The sequence below is a fragment of the Diceros bicornis genome, chromosome 27 (genome assembly GCF_020826845.1).
Source record: "Diceros bicornis minor isolate mBicDic1 chromosome 27, mDicBic1.mat.cur, whole genome shotgun sequence".
Classification (NCBI taxonomy): Eukaryota; Metazoa; Chordata; class Mammalia; order Perissodactyla; family Rhinocerotidae; genus Diceros; species Diceros bicornis.
In genome coordinates this window covers 37771892-37791932 of record NC_080766.1, presented here as the reverse complement: position 1 = coordinate 37791932, position 20041 = coordinate 37771892, and the positions used below count along the sequence as shown (strand labels likewise).

General features: G+C 38.9%; 1 protein-coding gene across 1 annotated transcript in view; it reads left to right on the top strand.

The window, feature by feature from the left end:
- Positions 1 to 18689, top strand: part of KCNJ6 (potassium inwardly rectifying channel subfamily J member 6) — a 264226-nt gene extending 245537 nt beyond the window's left edge. Inside the window, exon 4 of the mRNA XM_058523101.1 lies at positions 17612 to 18689. Within this exon, the coding sequence (XP_058379084.1) occupies positions 17612 to 17937 (326 nt within the window). The 3' untranslated portion in view covers positions 17938 to 18689. The remainder of the gene's footprint in view (positions 1 to 17611) is intronic.
- The last annotated feature ends 1352 nt before the right edge of the window (positions 18690 to 20041 follow it).

Sequence of the window (20041 nt, the reverse complement as noted above, 5' to 3'; positions counted from 1 at the left end):
AACAAATATTCACTGCAAATTCATGATCACCCATGTGTCTAAATCCTTCTCTGTTTCTTTGATAACCCACTCTCCCACTCTCCACAGAAAATTTCAAATCTTCCCCCTTCCCCCTCATCTCCTACTTCACAAAGAAAATAGGAACTTGCAGACAGAAATTCCCTCAGCTCTTTGCCACCATATCACAAATATGACCAGCACCCATGGTCTGTGAGGACAGAGGGCCCCCTCCACCTTGCTTTCACAGCCTCATCCATCTCTTCAGAACCAAAAGCAATTGATTATCTCTTCTCCTACCTGTAGATCAAGCCCTGCCCACTCAACCAAAGCCTTTTTCAGCAGTAGTTAAACATGATCAGATGTCTCATCTCTTTAAAAACTTACTCAATCCCATATCCCTTGCTGACAATTGCCTTCTCTCCTCATCTTCGTGGCCAGATTCTTGAAAAACTTTCTAAATTCACTCACGCCATTTCCTCACCTCAAACTCACTTCCCAAACCACTTCACTGGCTCCTTTACCCCTCAGCTCTCACTAAATTGACTATGACCACCATGTCTGAAACTCAACGTACACTTTTCAGTTTTGGGCGATTTTATCTCATCAGTTTGGGCACTGTTAACCACTTGCACTTCTTTACACATTCTCCTCACTTGGCTTCTTCCACCTTCCACTCTTCTGGCTTTCCTCCTATCTTTCTAGCCAGTCTCTCTCTCAGTATCCTGGGCAGGCTCATCCTCCTCCACCTGCCCATTGAATGTTAAATTTTTGCAAGGCTTAGTCTCATCCTCAGCCTTTCCTTCTCATTGCATACCCCTCCCTTGGCAATCTCATCTTCCTCCAGGCTTCAATTCCATCCATATGTCTCCGGCATACCAATATATATATCTAACCCTGACCTCTTCTGTGGGTTTGAGACCTGGTTAATCCACTGGCCTACTCAATATTCTTGCATGTCTCAAACTCACAATAAAGTTAACATGCCCCAACCCAAACACATAATCCTTCTGCACTCAAGATTCCCAATGGCACCATAATGCATCCCATTGCTCAATCCAGAATCTGGGCATCATTCTTGGCTCTTCCTTCTAACTCACTCTCGTGAATAATTTATTACAGAGGTCTATCCATTTGGCCTCCTAAATATATCTTGAGTCTATTTCAGTCTCCCCATATCCACTGATTCTCTGCTAGTTCTGACACCATAATTTCTTCTTTGTACTATTGAAACAGCTTCCTATCTATTCTCCCCACGTATACTTTTCCCTCCTCCCCTCTGCAGCCAGAGCAATACTTTCATTTGGTACCAAACTCCCTTCACCTGTGCCCCAAACACATTGGTCCCCTCTCAGTTTCTTGGACACCCTCAGGGACCCTACAACAGCCCCCATCTGCCAGTGCTGTTTCCTCTGCTGTAGTGTACTTCTAGGCCACCCATCCCTTGCTCATCCTTCAAATCTTAGCCCAAATGTCGCATCTTCAGAAACACATTCACTAATTGCCACACCAGACTAAGTGTGGCCTCTTTTTTATGGTCTTATAGAAGAATCTGCCTTTTCCTTATTGCATTTATCACAGCTGTAATTTTACATCTATTTAGATGTTTATTTCATTCTCAGTAGACTGAAAATCATATGAACCCAGGGACCATGTCATCATAATACCCCCCAGAACCCATCAAAAGTGTCTGACACATAATAGGTCCTCGACAAATATATGATGAATTAATTAATTAATTATTATCACCTGGGTCCTTTCATTCATTTAGCCATTAACATATATTTGTTGGGCACATTGCCAAACACTGTTGCCAAACGCTGTACTAGGGGATGGAGATAAAGTGGTGCCCAAGACAGAGCTCCTGCCCACAAGAACCCCCAGGCCCAGACTTGAGAACGTGTGAACAAATATTGACAATTGCAATTCAGTGAGGACTGGCCACTGTGAAAGCACATTAGCAGCCTATAACCCACTTAGTTTAAGTAAATCTTCTCTTCCTATCCTTCTCCACTTTTCCTTAAACTTCTTCCTCATCACATGCATGCACACACCTCCCCCTAAAGAAGAATTGTTTCCTTGTTTTGTTTTTGCTTCTTTTCGTTTTGTTTGAACCTGGGATCCCATGGGCTCTAGTGAATCCATGAGCACCCAACCATTTGCAAACTTTTGTATGTATGTGTATTTTAAGAGAAGAAGATTCATGAGTTTCATCAGATTCTCAAAAGGGTGCTTGACTAAAAAAAGTTAAGAACCACTGCCTGAAAAATACAGAATAATGGAGACATTAAAGAGAAGAGTGACTCTTCAAATATCAAGCACCAAAGAGTGTTCTGAAATGTTCAAAGAACAATAAAGCAAAAAGTAAACCCTGACATCAATAGGAAGCTGAAACATGACATCTCCAGATCATTCCCTGTAGGGTTTTTATTCCATTTGAAAGAATCAACAAACAACAAAACCCTTGATATAAGGGACAAATGCTACTGATCAATGCTGCTGATTCTATAGAAAAGTCAGCCTTTATCCTTATTGCTTTTATACTTGACCAAGGAAAGGAAGGAAACTCAGAGAATTGCCAGTGGCATTCTCCAGCAGAACCCTGTGTTAAGTGCTTTCACATGTGAAATTTCTTGCAGACGTCATCGTGATTCCACTCTGGTCATTATTTTCCCAGTTATGACAGATGAGGGAGTCAAGAGACGTTAAGTAGCCCATCCCAGGTCACACTGCAACTCTGAGCAGCCCAGAGTCAACCTGGGCCTGTCTACCCGCAGTGCCCACTGTGGGTTCTGCTCTATCATTGAGGAGCCCATGCACCATAAAAGGGAATGAGCACATCCAGTGATTTCAAATTACTTGAGCAGAAGGAAACCATCACTCAGTTTCCTGTCCTGAAACATATTCCCTCCACAGGGTCATAATGGGAAATGAGAACATGCCTATTTCTATGTTCGCTTATTTTTACAAAAAGAAACACAGGAAGGATAAAGCAGAAACTAATGAAAATGGCCACATATAGGAGGTGGCTGGGAATGGGACAGAATGGGTAGAGATGGCAAAGAGACTTTTCTGAATATATCTTTTCGTGTTGACTTAATTTTTGAACCTTTTAAATAGTTTACAAATTTTTTTTTAACTTTTTTTTTTTTTTTTTTTTGGTGAGGAGATCAGCCCTGTGTTAACATCTGCAATCCTCCTCTTTTTTGCTGAGGAAGACTGGCCCTGGGCTAACATCCGTGCCCATCTTCCTCCACTTTATATGGGACGCCACCACAGCATGGCCTGACAAGCGGTGCGTTGGTGCGCGCCCGGGATCTGAACTGGCGAACCCCGGGCCGCCTCAGTGGAGCGCACACACTTAACAGCTTGCGCCACTAGGCCGGCCCCTACAAATGTTTTTTAAAGATGACAAAAATAAATCCTAAAAGGAAATACAAATAGAAACAAATGAACCTAACTAGATATAATGTAGATAACATAGCCACATAGAAAAAAACAATGAATTCAAGGAACTTTTGAACACAGTACTTTGATTGTCCTAGCTCAGTGGGCACATTCTAGAATTAAAAAGGACTGGAAGGAAATTTTTAATTTTACCGCATAGGTAAAATAGAGATCGTTAACAGCAGCCACCTAAGAGGCCTGTTGTCAGGATCGGATGGTTGATGCACATAAAGTGTTTGGTGGCTGGTACACAATAAACATTTAATAAATAACGTTTGTTACTTGATTCACTACTTAGTGAATTTAGTAACTACTTTGGTGAGAGTAGAATTAGGAGTAAACATGTAGAATGTATTTTTCTAGACATTAAAAAAATACACATTTCCATTTGTTTTTACATAACTGGAGGAAAACGTCACTGGACCTCCAACAAATATTTGGGTACAGAAGAAGCACAACTGTTTATCGAAGGGATTTTTAAACTAAGCATGAGACCGGGTTCATTGTTATTAAAATGATCAGCAGTTGGCCGAACCTACTAAATTAAACTCACTATTACACTATGGCAGGATTACACTACCGTGCTTCTTTTTGACATGGGGCCCGGTAAATCACCAACATTGTTCTCCCACATGAAGACTTATAAACATAAGTGAAGAACACTTGATTACTGTGCTAATTCAGTGCAGTACTCGTTAAGAATGAGAACAAGGAGTAAAGGAAAACATCACATCACGTAGCCTGGTATTTGACATAAAAATGCAAAGTGTCTACAGTCAGTTCTTTGTTTCTGATTATTGGCAATATAGATTAATTTTACAGTATTTGAAAAATGGTGAAGGTGGTTTATATCCATTTTATTTTATTGGAATCATATTCTTCAGGCAATTTTGATGTATTATCTGTCTACTGAGTGAATATCTCTGGCTTTTTCCACGGGGCTCTCTCTTGAGGATGGCTTTCATAGTATTGATATTCTGCACAAAACGTCTCCCGTCATAATTTGCTGCTGTGAATCTAAAAATAGGGCTTTGACAGTTACATCCCCATCTTGCAGGGCCTGACCCTGTGTTTGCCCAGTTCCTATTACAGATTCCTGAACTGTGCCTCAGCTTGGTTTCCTGGCTTCTAGATGCAGTGGGCCTTGCACTCCCAACCAAAAATATGCTCTCCCTTCTCCTCACCTCCTTACTTCTTACATAGTCTTAACTCAAGGAATGAAATGCCACCAAAAAATATGAGCTGTTTCTATCTCCTTCTCTGCAAGTTAAACTGTTGGAAGACTAACCAGAGATCCAAACAGAGAAGCTCTTGGTGGAGAAATTACAAAATGAAATGATTTTTAAAAGACACACACACACACACCTTCGGGCTTTGGGGAAATAACTTAGACCAGACAACGGTGCTATGGAAATCAAGCAGTGTCCCCAAGCATAAAGCCAAATGCATGCCTGGACCTGACAACACCCCAACAGGCCCCTTCCTCCCCCACCCCCGCCTAGACTCAATGCTATCTTGCAGCGACATCTGCACCACCCAATGTCTATTCATTTCTTTTGAGATTGTGAGGCCAGATTCCCCAGGAATGTGACTTGGGGAGTCTCTGCACCTCAGTTTCTTCATCCATAAAACAGGGATATAATAATAGCATCTACTTGTGGGTTGTTACAAGGATTTAATGAAACAAAGAAATTAAAAGGCTTAGAAAATCCCCTGACTCTTAGTAACTACTTAGGAATATTACATGAAGATGGTCTTGACAATGATAATGAAGAAGAAGAAGAAAAATTCAAAGCATAGGTCTTACCTGCCATGTCTCCCCAGTTTAGTCTTGCCCGCCTCTAAATTGACTCACAATTGTGGAATTTTCCATGGTTATTTGCATAGAAAGCACTCAAGACTTCCATGGAGACAGTCTCCTACTCTACTTAGACCCAATTTCTAACTCACTGTCAAGGAAATAAAAATGCATGAACAACTGGTTGAAAAGTGGGAAACACAATCATGAATTTCTGTTTAACTCCATTAGACAGAGCACTTTTGCACTTTTTCATAGGTTATTAATCCATTTGTCAAATTCCATTTTTAAAAAAACTTTAAGAATTATATTATTGAAATTGCAATGAATCTATAAAGCATTTTGGGAAAAACTGACATCTTTAGGATGTTTAATCATCCTATCCATGAACATGGTATATCTCTCCATTTATTTAAATCTTCTTTACTGTCTCTCAATAAATTTTATAACTTTCTTCATAAAGGTTTTGTACTTCTATTATTAGATTTTTTCCTATATATTTTTTGTTGATAGAGGAAATGGTGAGATTTTGTTGCTGTTGTTGTTGTTGTTGCTATATTTTCTGTTTGTTGCTGGTATGTAGAAATGTAAATGAGTTTTCTGTACAAATTTTGTAATCCAGTCACCTTGCTGAACACTCTTAGTAATTCTAAAAGTTTGACCATTCTTGTAGATTTTCCATGTTTACAATTATACCATCTGCAATTAATGAAAGTTTTGTTCTTTCTGTCTGATTTAAAACGTTTTATGTCCTTGTTTTATCTTATTTGCACTGGCAAGCCTTTGGTATAATGTTGAACAGAAAGGAGATAGCAAGCATTTATATATTGGTTCTAATTTTAAATGAAATAATCCTAACTTTTGATCACTATCATTAAGGATATATTTGCTTAGGTTTTCGGTATATACCTTTAGTTTTATACTCCAAGTTTATTAAGTTTTATCATGAATGGGCATTGAATTTATCAAACAAATTTTATGCATATATATTTTTTTTAAATAATTTTATTTATTTATTTTTTTCCCTCAAAGCCCCAGTAGATAGTTGTATGTCATAGCTGCACATCCTTCTAGTTGCTGTACATGGGACACGGCCTCAGCATGGCTGGAGAAGCAGTGCGTCGGTGCACACCCGGGATCCGAACCCGGGCCGCCAGCAGCGGAGCGCACGCACTTAACCACTAAGCCACGGGGCCGGCCCTTATGCATATATTAAAATAAGCTTTCAATCTGTTAGTATGATAAATTCCATGATATGCTTCCTAATATTAAACCACCCTTGCATTCCTAAAATAAACTCAATTTGGTTGTGATGTATCATTTTTTTAGAAACTTTTGGATTTGGTTTGCTAATATTTTCTCTAGGATCTTTGTACCTATACATGTGAATGGTATTGACCTGTCATTTTCCTTTTTTGTTTTTTATTTTGTTTTCTTTGTACTATACGTATGACTTTATTATCAAGATTATTTGCTGTATAGAATGAGTTGGGAAATGATCCTTCTCCTATTTCCTGGGAGAATTTATGTAAAATCCTCATGATCTCTTCCTAGAATACTTCATTGAACTCATCTTTAAAATTGTCTGGGCTTTGTAATTTCTCTATGGGAAATTTTTAATCTGTGGCTTAATTTCATAATTGGTAATAGGACATCTCAGCTTTTTATTTCTTCTCAAATAAGTATCAGAAAGTTATATGATTTCAGAAGATCACCCATTTATCTAAGTTTTTAAAGTTATTCATAATATCCTTTTGTGTTTTTAGTCTCTGCTCTTTCTATAGTCATGTCTCCTTTTGCATTTCCAATACCATTTATTTTGCCTTCTGTCTTTTTTACTTGACCAATCTCACCAAAGGCTTGTCTATTGTATTAGACTTTTCAAAAAACCAACATTTTTAAAAAATTTTTTGTTTATTCCAATAACATTGGTTTATAACATTGTATTAATTTCAGGTGTACATCATTATACTTCTATTTCTGCATAGATTACATCATGTTCTCATGTTCACTACCCAAATACTAATTACAATCCATCACCACACACATGTGCCTAATTATCCCTTTCACCCTCCTCCCTCCCCCCTTCCCCTCTGGTAACCACCAATCCAATCTCTGTCTCTATGTGTTAGTTTGTTGTTGTTGTTGTTGTTATCTACTACTTAATGAGTGAGATCATACGGTATTTGACCTTCTCCCTCTGACTTATTTCACTTTGCATAATACCCTCAATGTCCTTCCATGTTGTCACAAATGGCTGGATTTCATCGTTTCTTATGACTGAGTAGTATTCCACTGTGTATATATACCACATCTTCTTGATCCATTCATCCCTTGATGGACACTTAAGTTGCTTCCAAGTCTTGGCTATTGTGAATAATGCTGCAATGAACACAGGGGTGCATGTATCTTTATGCATTGGTGTTTTCAAGTTCTTTGAATAAATACCCAGCAGTGGAATAGCTGGATCTTATAGTAGTTCTATCCTTAATTTTTTGAGGAATCTCCATACTGTTTTCTATAGTGGCTGCACCCAGTTTGCACTCCCACCAGCAGTGTATGAGAGTTCCCTTCTCTCCACATCCTCTCCAACACTTGTTGTTTCCTGTCTTGTTAATTATAGCCATTCTGACAGGCGTGAGGTGATATCTCATTGTAGTTTTGATTTGCATTTCCCTGATAGTTAGTGATGTTGAACATCTTTTCATGTGCCTGTTAGCCATCTGTATATCTTCTTTGGAGAAATGTCTGTTCAGTTCTTTTGCCCATTTTTTAATTGGGTTGTTAGTTTTTTTGTTGTTGAGATGCATGAGTTCTTTATATATTTTGGAGATTAACTCCTTATCAGATGTATGGTTTGCAAATATCTTCTCCCAATGGTTAGGTCGTCTTTTCATTTTGTTGATGGTTTCCTTTGCTGTGCAGAAGCTTTTTAGTTTGATGTAGTCCCATTTGTTTATTTTTTCTATTGTTTCTCTTGCCCGGTCAGACATGGTGTTTGAAAATATGTTGCTAAGACCAATGGCGAAGAGCGTACTACCTATGTTTTCTTCTAGAAGTTTCATAGTTTCAAGTCTTACATTAAAGTCTTTAATCCATTTTGAGTTAATTTTTGTGTATGGTGTAAGGTAATGGTCTACTTTCATTTTTTTGCATGTGGCTGTCCAGTTTTCCCAATACCATTTGTTGAAGAGACTTTCTTTTCTCCATTGTATGTTCTTGGCTCCTTTGTCAAAGATTAGCTGTCCATAGATGTGTGGGTTTATTTCTGGGCTTTTGATTCTATTCTATTGATCTGTGTGTCTGTTTTTGTGCCAGTACCATGCTGTTTTGGTTACTATAGCTTTGTAGTATATTTTGAAATCAGGGAGTGTGATACCTCCAGCTTTGTCCTTTTTTCTCAGGATCCCTTTAGCTATTTAGGGTCTTTTGTTGTTCCATATAAATTTTAGGATTCTTTGTTCTATTTCTATGAAAAATGTTGTTGGAACTTTGATAGGGATTGCATTGAATCTACAGACTGCTTTAGGAAGTATGGACATCTTAACTATGTTAATTCTTCCAATCAAGAGCACGGAATATCTTTCCATTTCTTTGTGTCTTCTTCAATTTCTTTCAGTAATGTTTTATAGCTTTTCGGTGTACAGATCTTTCACCTCTTTGGTTAAGTTTATTCCTAGGTATTTTATTCTTTTTGTTGCAATTGTAAATGGGATTGTATTCTTAATTTCTCTTTCTGCTACTTCATTGTTAGTGTATAGAAATGCAACTGATTTTTGTATGTTGATTTTGTATCCTGCAACTTTACCGTATTCATTTATTACTTCTAAAAGTTTTTTGGTGGATTCTTTAGGGTTGTCTGTATACAAAATCATGTCATCTGCAAATAGTGAGAGTTTCACTTCTTCCTTTCCAGTTTGGATCCCTTTTATTTCTTTTTCTTGCCTGATTGCTCTGGCTAGGACTTCCAGTACTATGTTAAATAGGAGTGGTGACAGTGGGCATCCTTGTCTGGTTCCTGTTCTTAGAGGGATAGCTTTAAGTTTTTCACCATTGAGGATGATATTAGCTGTGGGTTTGTCATATATGGTCTTTATTATGTTGAGGTACTTTCCTTCTACACCCATTTTATTCAGGGATTTTTATCCTAAATGGATGTTGAATCTTGTCAAATGCTTTCTCTGCATCTATTGAGATGATCATGTGATTTTTATTCTTCATTTTATTAATGTGGTGTATTACATTGATTTGTGAATGTTGAACCATCCCTGCATACCTGGAATAAATCCCACCTGATTATGGTGTATAATCTTTTTAATGTATTGTTGTATGAGATTTGCCAGTATTTTGTTGAGGATTTTTGCATCAATGTTCATCAGTGATATTGGCCTGTAATTTTCTTTTTTTGTGTGTTGTCCTTGTCTGGTTTTGGTATCAGGGTAATGTCAGCTTCATAGAATGAGTTAGGGAGCTTCCCCCCGCCTCAATTTTTTGGAAGAGTTTGAGAAGGATAGGTATTAAGTCTTCTTTGAATGTTTGGTAGAATTCACCAGGGAAGCCATCTGGTCCTGGATTTTTATTTTGGGGGAGGTTTTTGATTACTGTTTTGATCTCCTTACTGGTGATTGGTCTATTCAAATTCTCTATTTCTTCTTGATCCAGTTTTGGAAAGTTTTATGATTCTAAGAATTTCTCCATTTCTTCCAGATTGTCCAATTTGTTGGCATATAGCTTTTCATAGTATTCTCTTATAATCTTTTGTATTTCTGAGGTGTCCATTGTAATTTCTCCTCTTTCATCTCTGATTTTACTTATTTGAGCCTTCTCTCTTTTTTTCTTGGTGAGTCTAGCTAAAGGTTTGTCAATTTTGTTTACCTTTGTTCACAGCTCTTAGTTTTATTAATTTTTTCTCTTGTTTTTTAAGTCTCTATTTCATTTATTTCTGCTATGATTTTTATTATTTCCCTTCTTCTACTGATTTGGGGCTTTATTTGTCCTTCTTTTTCCAGTTTTTTTAGGTGCATTGTTTATTTGAGATTTTTCTTGTTTGTTGAGATAGGCCTGTATTGCTATAAACTTCCCTCTTAGAACTGTATCCCATACATACTTTGCTGTATCCCATAAATTCTGGCAGGTCGTTTTTTCATTTTCATTTGTCTCCAGGTATTTTTTGATTTCTCCTTTGATTTCTTCATTGACCCAATTGTTGTTCAGTAGCATTTTGTTTAATCTCCACATATTTGTGGCTTTTCTGATTTTCTTCCTATAGTTATTTCTAGTTTCATACCATTGTGGTCAGAAAAGATGCTTGTCAAAAAACCAACTTTTGCCTTTATTGATCCTCTCTGTTGTTCATTTGTTTTCTATTTCATTAGTTTATACACTGATCGTTATTGCCTATTTCCCCTGGATTCAACCTGTTGTTCTTTTTCTAATTTCTTAAGTAAGTTGGATTTTCTGCACGTTAATTTTCAGACTTTCTTCTTTTCTAATATAAGCATTTAGGCCTACACATTTCTCTCGCTTTCCATGTATCCAACAATTTTGACATTTGGAGTTTCAATATCATTCAATTCCAAGTATTATTAAATTTCCATTACGGTTTCTTTTTTGACTGAAGTTGTTTAGAAGTGTGATTATATATTATGAAACACATGGTAATTTTTTTTTCTTTGAGGAAGATTGGCCCTGAGCTAATATCTGTTGCCAATCTTCCTCCTTTTTTCCTCTTGTCTCCCCAAAGCCCCAGTAGATAGGTGTATGTCATAGCTGTACATCCTTCTAGTTGCTCTAGAAACACATGGTAATTTTTTAAGTTCTTTTCTTTATGTTAGCTGTCCTGTGCATGTAAAGCTCAGGACTTGCATCAATTCATCCACAGAATTAGGGGATCCTCTTCTCCAGTTCTGCCCTCTGTGAGATTCCCCACCCTTTTCAGCTCCCGGATCCCCTCTGCTCAGTGTTCTGTCTGTAAGGACAGGATTTCTCTCCACATGTTAGCCACTCATGCTGCTGCATGGTTTCACACACTTGGGGTCACTCTCAGACCCTGACCTGTGAGAAAAGAGAGGAAAACACAGCCACAAACCATTTGGTCCACAGAGTCTCCTTTTCCTCGTCCACTGGCCAGAAAGATTTTCCCCCAGAATTTAAGTGGCTGTGCCACCACTGCACTGCAGAGCCGTTCTCGACAGGGCAGCACTGAGGGCTGCGCGCAGAGAGAAAAAAATTAACAGGGACTCACCACTCCCATCCTCCAGCTCAGAGGGGCACCTTGAACCAGTCCTTTGGTCAGAAACACAGGGTTTCTCTCTCAGATTCTGTTGTCAGCACCTGCTGCCCAGTTCCACACTGGGGCATTCTCAAGTTAAAGTCAGATGATAAAAGAGGAAAAAACAGAAAGAAAAACAAGAAATTTATCCCCAAATAAGTCATTCTTCAGGTCTTGGTACTCCTTCCCAATCTTCCTGCTAGTGTTAACTTTCCAGAGTCTTCAGGTGTTTGTATTTTGTCTGGAGGTCTTAGTTGTAATCCGCAGGAGAGATAGGCTGTACTTACTTCATCTTCCCTAGCACCAGAAGTCCCATCCCTTAGTTTTTGTTGAATTTATTTTCTACTAAAATTATGGATGTTGTCATTTTCCAGTATCCAGTTTGTATTTTAGCTGAGGGTCCTTCATGGCTAGTCTGACATAATTCTAGAAGCAGAACTCTCCCATTTCCTTTCTAAGGACTCACAAGCCATCTTCTTATTTCATAGTGCATTTCAGACATTCCAATCAACAATATTAAGTTGCTTTTCTATAGTTTCCTAAAAGTCCACTTTTTTCACTTAACAACAGGTATGTATTGGGAACCTCCAATGTTGAAGCACTGTGCTAAATGCCAGGAATATGGAAATAAACAAATGAACTTCAATGAATTCACGGTCCAACAAGAAAAATAGACACTTAGAACTAACTGCAAACAATGTAATAAAGACTGTCATAGAGTGTAACTGAAGTGTTATAGTAACCCTGGGCTCAATAGTTCCAACTAGAGACTGGTGGGTTACAGAGTGCTTTAGAAAGGAGATAATAAATTAGTAAGCTCTTGAACGACGAGCAGGATTCCACTGGGGGAAGGGCATTCAAGATAAAGCAAATAGTATGAACACAGGCATAAAAATATGAATGCAAATGGCAAGACAGCCAGCATGCCCCGAGAATAGGGTGTGACTAGAACTTGGCGATCGTATTTTCCACGCTCTGCTCCTCACCAAAATAAGCATCTCTTTTTCCAGAGAGTACTTTACTCACTAAACAAGCCTGCCTCAGGGGGACTCTATGCTGATCTTTCTGACATGGAAAACAAATATAGCATGCATACACACTGATACAGTTTTGGCAGCTCCACCTTTCTTATGATGTTAACCCAGTTGGTTTTATTTGATTACTTTTCAAATTCAGTAAAAAATCACATTTTTTAAAAAATGGACTGAGACTGATGTCAATATGTAAGACAAGAATCTTTCTGAAGCAAATGAAAATTATCAATTTACCTTAGGAATAGTTTTTAATATTGTACTGATAGACAAATACATTAATATTCTTTTTTATCCCTTTTTAAATGACCTAGGACAGCAAAAAATGAACAAAAATTTGAAACGCATCCATGAGCATTATTTAAATCCTGTTTATTCATCTTTTATTACATAAATTAAATGATCCCATTAAATTGATACTATGGAAAGGTATTTTACTATCCCTATGGAATTCAATAAGCGTATTAGTCTGCTAGGGCTGCCATAACAAAGTACCACAGATTGGGTGCTCAATCAACAGAAATTTATTTCTCACAGTTCTGGAGGCTGGAAGTCCAAGATCAAGGTGTCAGCAGGGTTGGTTGCTCCAGAGGATTGTCTCCTTGGCTTGTAGATGGCCATTCTCTCCCTTTCTCTTCACATGGTCTTTCCTCTGTGCGTGTCTGTGTCCTAATCTCCTCTTCTTATAAGAACACCAGTCATATTGGATTAGGACCTACCCTAATGACCTTATTTTAACTTAATTACCTCTTTAAAGACCCTATCTCCAAAAACAGTCAAATTCTGAAATACCAGGTGTTAGGACATGAACATATGCATTTTGAGGGGAACAGTTCAGTCCATAACAGTACACAAAGACAACTTCCACTAAACCAAGTCAATATTTTTAACATTTTCCTCAACAAATAGCCCCACCACATACATGTGAATCACTCTGCTTTATTGAATAAATAAACTATTGTATATCCATATAATGGAATAGTATAATTGCCATAAAAATGGAGTAACCATAAAATTATACTGGAGAAAAACATTTATAATCACCTATGTAATTACTTTTACCAGTATCCTTTATTTCTAGATCTGAGTTACTATCTGATCTTTCATTTCAGCCTGAAGGACTCTTTTTAGTATTTCTTGTAGAACAGATCTGATAGAAATGAATTCTCTCAGTTTTTGTTTATCTTGGAATGTCTTAATTTCTTCTTCATTTGTGAAGGATAAATTTGCTGGATATAGAATTTTTGGTATACAGTCTTTTTCTTTCAGTGCCTTGAATATATCCTTTCACTGTCTTCTGTCTTCCATAGTTTCTGATGAGAAATCAGCTGTTGCTATTATTAAGGATCGCTTGCAAGTGAAGAGTTGCTTATCTCTTGCTACTTTCAAGATTTTCTCTTTGTCATTGTGTTTCAACAGTTTGATTGTGATGTGTCTAAGTATGAATCTCTTTGAGTTAATCTTGAAGTTTTTTAAACTTCTTGGATGTGTAGATAAATGGTTTTCATTAAATTTAGGAAGCTTTGGGCCATTATGTCTTCAAATATTCCTTCTGCCCCTTACCCTCTCTACCCTGCTTCCGGGACTTCCATCATGCATCTGATAGTATGCTTGATTGTTTCCCACAGGTCTCTGAGGCTTGGCTCCTTTTTCTTCATTCTTTCCTCTTTCTGTTCCTTAGACTGGAGATAATCTCAACTGATCTATCTTCAAGTTCACTGATTCTTTCTTCTGCCAGCTCACATCCGATGTTGAGTCCCTCTAGTAAATTTTTCTTTCATCTATTATACATTTCAACTTCAGAATTTATATTTGGTTTTTTACATTAATTTATATTTCTTTATTAATATACTCCATTTGGTGAGACATCAGTCTCATAATTTCCTTTAGTTCTTTTAATGTATTTACAATAGCTGATTTAACGCCTTTTTCTAGTGAGTCCAATGTCTGGGCTTCTTCCTGGACAGTTTCTATTGACTGCTTTTCTTCTTGTGTATGGGCCATATTTTCTTGTTTCTTCACAGTCTCATAAATTTTTGTTGGAAACTGGAATTTTAAATAATATAATGTGGCAACCTTGAAAATCAGATTCTCCTCCTCTCCAGAGTTTTTTGTTCTTGTGGTTATTTGCTTATTTAGTGACTTTCCTGAGATTCTGTAAGGTCTGTATACTTTTTGTGTATAGCTCCTGAAGTTTCTGCTCGGTTAGCTCAGTAATCAGCTAATGACTGAACAAAGATTTCCCGAAATGCTTGGAACCAATAAGTCTCCCAGTCTTTGCTAAGAGGCTCTGTGTGCATGGTGGGGCATGCCTTCAACATTCAGGCAGGCACTTTACAACTCCACCTTAACCTTCACTTCCTGCTTGCTCAGAGCCTCAAGGTCAGCCAGAAGTGAGAGCTCAGTTTCTTCTCAGATCTTTCCTGGGCAGGTGCACAACCCTAAACATGCATGTAGTCTAGATTCTCAAGAATATGTCAGAGTTTTTCAAAGTCTCCTATGGACATCTTTCTCCAGCTTTTCCTTTTGTTTTTTGGTTAGCTTGTTGCTTTCCCCAACTGTTATCACTGCCCCAAGCAGCTGCAATATTAAACAATTGCCACTGGTTGTTTCTGACAAATGACCCAAGGGAGAAAGCTATTTGCACTGGGTGAGATCTGTGCCAGGCCAAACAAAGACAAGCCTTGCAAGTGGGGTTTTCCAGGGAACTTCCAGATACATCAAATAATGACAATTCTGAGACTGGGGCTTTGAAAGAGCTCCACCCCTGTTCTGACCCCTCTAGTGGGCTAGGCTGCTGGTTTTCACCATGATTGCAGACTGTTGGTTTTCAAGGCAACCTCGAAGCTGAGCAAGGGGCAGTTAAAACTCCACGAAGCTCAGGGTTCTTCCTGCAATTCATCAATTTTTCTCAAGTAAGCACACCTGGAGTTAATTTACAGACTTCTGAAAGAGTTTGTTTTGTCAGTTTTTGCCAGTGTTCTCTTTGCTTTTATGGAGGAGAGGGTTTGGGGAGGTCCTTTTTCCACTATTCCCAATGATGTCCTCTTGGCTGCATCCTGTGTTGTTTCTTCATACCTAGATTCCAAGTTTCCAGTTCTCTCTTCAGGCAATTCCAATCTGATGTTAAACTTCATTTAGATTTTAATTTCAGTGATTGTATTTTTTATTTGTAGTTCTATTTGGTTATTTATACAACAAGAAATGAACATCTTTGTGGATTTTATTCTATTTTTCTATGTTTATTTCCTAGGCACTTTACAATAAACATGTACTTCCTTTATGAAAAAAAGCTATAAAGTTATTTTATCACCTTTTCCCCTTGACTTCCTGTTTCTGCCTCATTCTAATTCCTTATATACCTGTCATCACCTGTCTTCCTCCATCACTCCCAAACACAGGTAAAGAGTTGGTAACTCAGAAAGAAACATTGTTTGAGAAATAAAAGCAAGGCAGTGTTGCTCTTTTCTTTTCAATACCTAGAAGCCCTGTAACACTTGTCTTAGAGGCATAGGGGGAGCGGGGAGAGGCTTTTCTCGATCAGCCAGGGAACCACTGAAGACAAGTAGCATTCAGTTTGGAGATTAAGAGCACAGGGCTGGAGGGATGGTGGTGCTGGTTCAGGCTCTGATGGCTGCAGTTGGGTCCATCACCTAAATTCCTGCCATCCCAGTTTCTTCTAGCCACAAGGAGCAAGTGCAATGCTGTGGGAACATTTTGTAGCTCTAAACTCTTCTGTGTAAACACCCACATGTGTCCTCTTCTCCCTATCCCACCTGCATTTGGCACAAAGCAGTTGCCTAATTATCTTAGGCTGTATCTTATTAGCTGTCCCAACAGATAACACACTAATTGATTGGCTGACTGCTTCCCTGAATGAATGACCAGAGGGCCACAGTATGACTTTTGTGAGTCCCAGGTAGTTTTACCTTTGTGAGCCCTTTATTCCATCTATAAAAATTAAAAATTATATTTTACAACTCTATTAGTATAAAGATGAATATATTAACATTTTCTTCTACCTATAAGTTCATTTTTTTCTTCTGATTTTAAAAGAAATTAAAAATTTTCGTGGGCCCCTAAAAGAATTGTGGGCCTAGGCACTGGGCCGACCTAGGTAATGGAGAAGTCAGCCCTCAGGGAATGACCTGAACAAATGCTTCTGTATCCTGAGAAGTTTCATAAGAGAACCTCTTGACCTCAGAAAAAATGCACCAATGACATTCCCCATATTTTATACCAAGCCTGTTGCCTAGTTTTCTTTTCTAAGGAGATGGGTGGAGTTTCTCTCATTCTGTCATTTCACATTTAAAAGAAAGCCACTCCTGACTCCTGGGCTGCCAGTACCTCATATGGCATTTTTGTGCAAATTAGGAAAAAAGATTCTTATATTTAAGAAGAGGGGGGAAAGCCTTTAAAGGATTATATTATTGCGCATTCTGTGCATTGGAGAACAACTATCCCCACTGGGCCTGGGGGAAGTGCAAACTCAGGCAGGCATCCTTTCCAACCTCATTTGGCGGCCACAGTGGTGGCCTACATGGCATGGTGGTGGGAGGGTAACACTAATCCTTGGTCTCCAGTTTAAAGGCACCATAGGTGTAGTTCCATAAGCCAAACTTCATTCCAAGTCTATGGCAATAGAGCTCGAGTCCCTGGAGGACTCAGGTAAAGCCTCTAAAAGCAGTGAGAAGCAAGAGTCATGACCTCAGGGTTCTCCCAGAGCAAAGAGTAGACAAAGTACAACCACGTGAGTGTGCACGTGTGCATGTGTGCACATGCTTTCCCATGTGTGTACATGGTCTTGAGGGCAAATGTGGCTTGATGCTAGCCAGAACTCTCACGTTGCTCCCAGGACTCCACTGGGAGGCCTGGAATCTCCACCACATGCTCTTGTGCATGTTAGCATACGTCTACAACATGAACAACACCTCCTTAGTTGTGGAGCCCTATGCAGGTCACAGTCTGAACAGCTGCATGCAGCAGCCCTGCCCAGCTCACTGAGTCCCCTTGGCAATGGAAAGCCCAGATTCACATGTACTAAAGCCTACATTCTCCCCTCTGCAGGGATGACATGCCAAGCTCGAAGCTCCTACATCACCAGTGAGATCCTGTGGGGTTACCGGTTCACACCTGTCCTGACGCTGGAGGACGGGTTCTACGAAGTCGACTACAACAGTTTTCATGAGACCTATGAGACCAGCACTCCATCTCTCAGTGCCAAAGAGCTGGCTGAGCTAGCCAGCAGGGCAGAGCTGCCCCTGAGTTGGTCTGTATCCAGCAAACTCAACCAACATGCAGAACTGGAGACGGAGGAGGAGGAGAAAAACCTCGAGGAACAAACAGAAAGGAATGGTGATGTGGCAAACCTAGAGAACGAATCCAAAGTGTAGGCCCCTAGCCGGGCAACTCCTTCTCCTTTCCCCCAACACAGCGTTTCCTTGTGTCTCATTCTCTTTCTTTTCTGTCTCTCTTCCTTTGTTCTTTCTTTATTTCTATTTAATTTTGGCATTACTAGAAAACAAATCTTCAAGGTGTAAAATATCTACCTGCCCTCTCTCAGTTATTCAGATTGACAAGGTAGACATGGATTTGGTTAAGGTGCAATGTGGCCTCATCTGTGGCCCAAGCCTGCTCTCCTCCCTAAATACCACACACCCAACTCCTAGAAGATATAAGCGACTTAGTGTGCATGTGTCGTACAATACCAGATCACTCAAAAGAGTGCATCAAAGATTTTACCTGGGATACGATAAGGAAGGTCTCCGGTGCCTACTTATCCGTGCAGTGAGACATAGAGTATAGCCCTCAATTTTACAGATCCCAATAAATTTCATCGACAGGGCGAGGTGCTTGTCCCATGCGGGCGTGGCTGTTATAAGACCCAGGTGAGGGGAGGACAAAGCACTGTACATATATATGCCTTATGTAATTATTTTCTTTTGCAGTTAGTAATAAAACCCAGCATGTACAAAAGTACTGTAGAACAGAACTTCTAAATACTGTACATAGATGTATAATTAATGTAAGTTTAGATACATAACTTTAGAAATAAGATGCAAAAAAAAAAAAAAAAGATTCCCAACATACAGTAAGCATTTCTGTTCTGATGCCTTTTCTGAATTTCATTGGTCCCATTGACCTCTGGCCCTTTAGTGCATGGCCTTTGTTCCATGTCCCAGATGGGAATCCATTTGGGCACCTCACTGTTCCCTCACTGATCCTTTCATTGAATCCAATAAGCCATAGGTCTGGGAGAAGTTGGGAGGTCCAGTAGATGGCAAAATCCACCACCAATACACTGATATACTGTGAAATGTTTACAAAAATGAGGTCTATTTTTTAAGATAACAAGGGCCTCACTGACTAGCCTGGGGGGAATTCCAGGAGGAGGACATTCTCTGGCATGTCACCAATGATGTGTTCACATGAGCTCTCACCCTTTGTAGTACAATAGTTTGAGAAACTTTCCTTCTGCAAAACCATTGATTCTCCAGCTATTCCATTCTGTAATCACGAGAAACTACAGACTGTTAAAAATAAATGAGACATAGTAAGTTAGCAGAAGATAGTTCGGGTCTAAAGCCATGAAATTCATGAAGGCATGTAGTGGGCGATACATACTGTAATCACTCACCTCACACACTTTGACTCCATCTGGCACTCTTCCTGTCCCTGGGGGCTTATCCATCAGCATTTCTTGCATAGGTATTTATTATTATTATTCTTTTATTATTATGAAATGGCCAGAGTTCTATATTCAAAGATTAGATCAACAATCTTGGTGACTAAGAAATTTCTCCAGAGTGTGCCACAGGTTAGAAATCAAATCCAAAGTGTCTCCCAATCAAAAGAAAACAAAAAACTGCAGCCTTAATTCATTTCAATCTGCAAAGATAAATGTAGAAAGACAGAAAGAAGAAAGAAAGAGAGAAAGAGAGAGAGGGGGAAGGAGAGGGGGGGGAGGGAGGAAGGAAGGAAGGAAGGAAGGAAGAAAGGAAGGAAGGAAGGGAGAAAGGAAGGAAGAAAAGAGAGAAGGAAGGAAGGAAGAAAAGAGAGAAGGAAGGAAGGAAGAAAAGAGAGAAGGAAGGAAGGGAGGGAGGGAGGAAGGAAGGAAGAAAGGAAGGGTATTTTGTACTGAAAATCTAAATTTCAAAATGAAAAAAATTCAAATGAAAAAATAAGAAAAGGAAGAGAATCTTAGAGAAAACCTCAAGGGGCAGGTGGAGATTTTGCACTGTAACAGATCTTTAACATTAATTTCACATTTATAAATTGTTTGTTTCCTAACACGGTTGTCCATCATAAATATTCACTGACCAGATCCAAGTTCATTTTCAGCTCCTACAGCTGTGCTTAGTTTGAGGCTTTGCACCATGGAGGTTGAAAGACTCAAACTAGCTATCCCTCCCTGTTGCCCTTGCCTTCCCTGACCAGATGGCACAAGCCTTGCTATAGTTTGGCGACCTTGTCTACTAAAAAGCATGTCCCCATCAT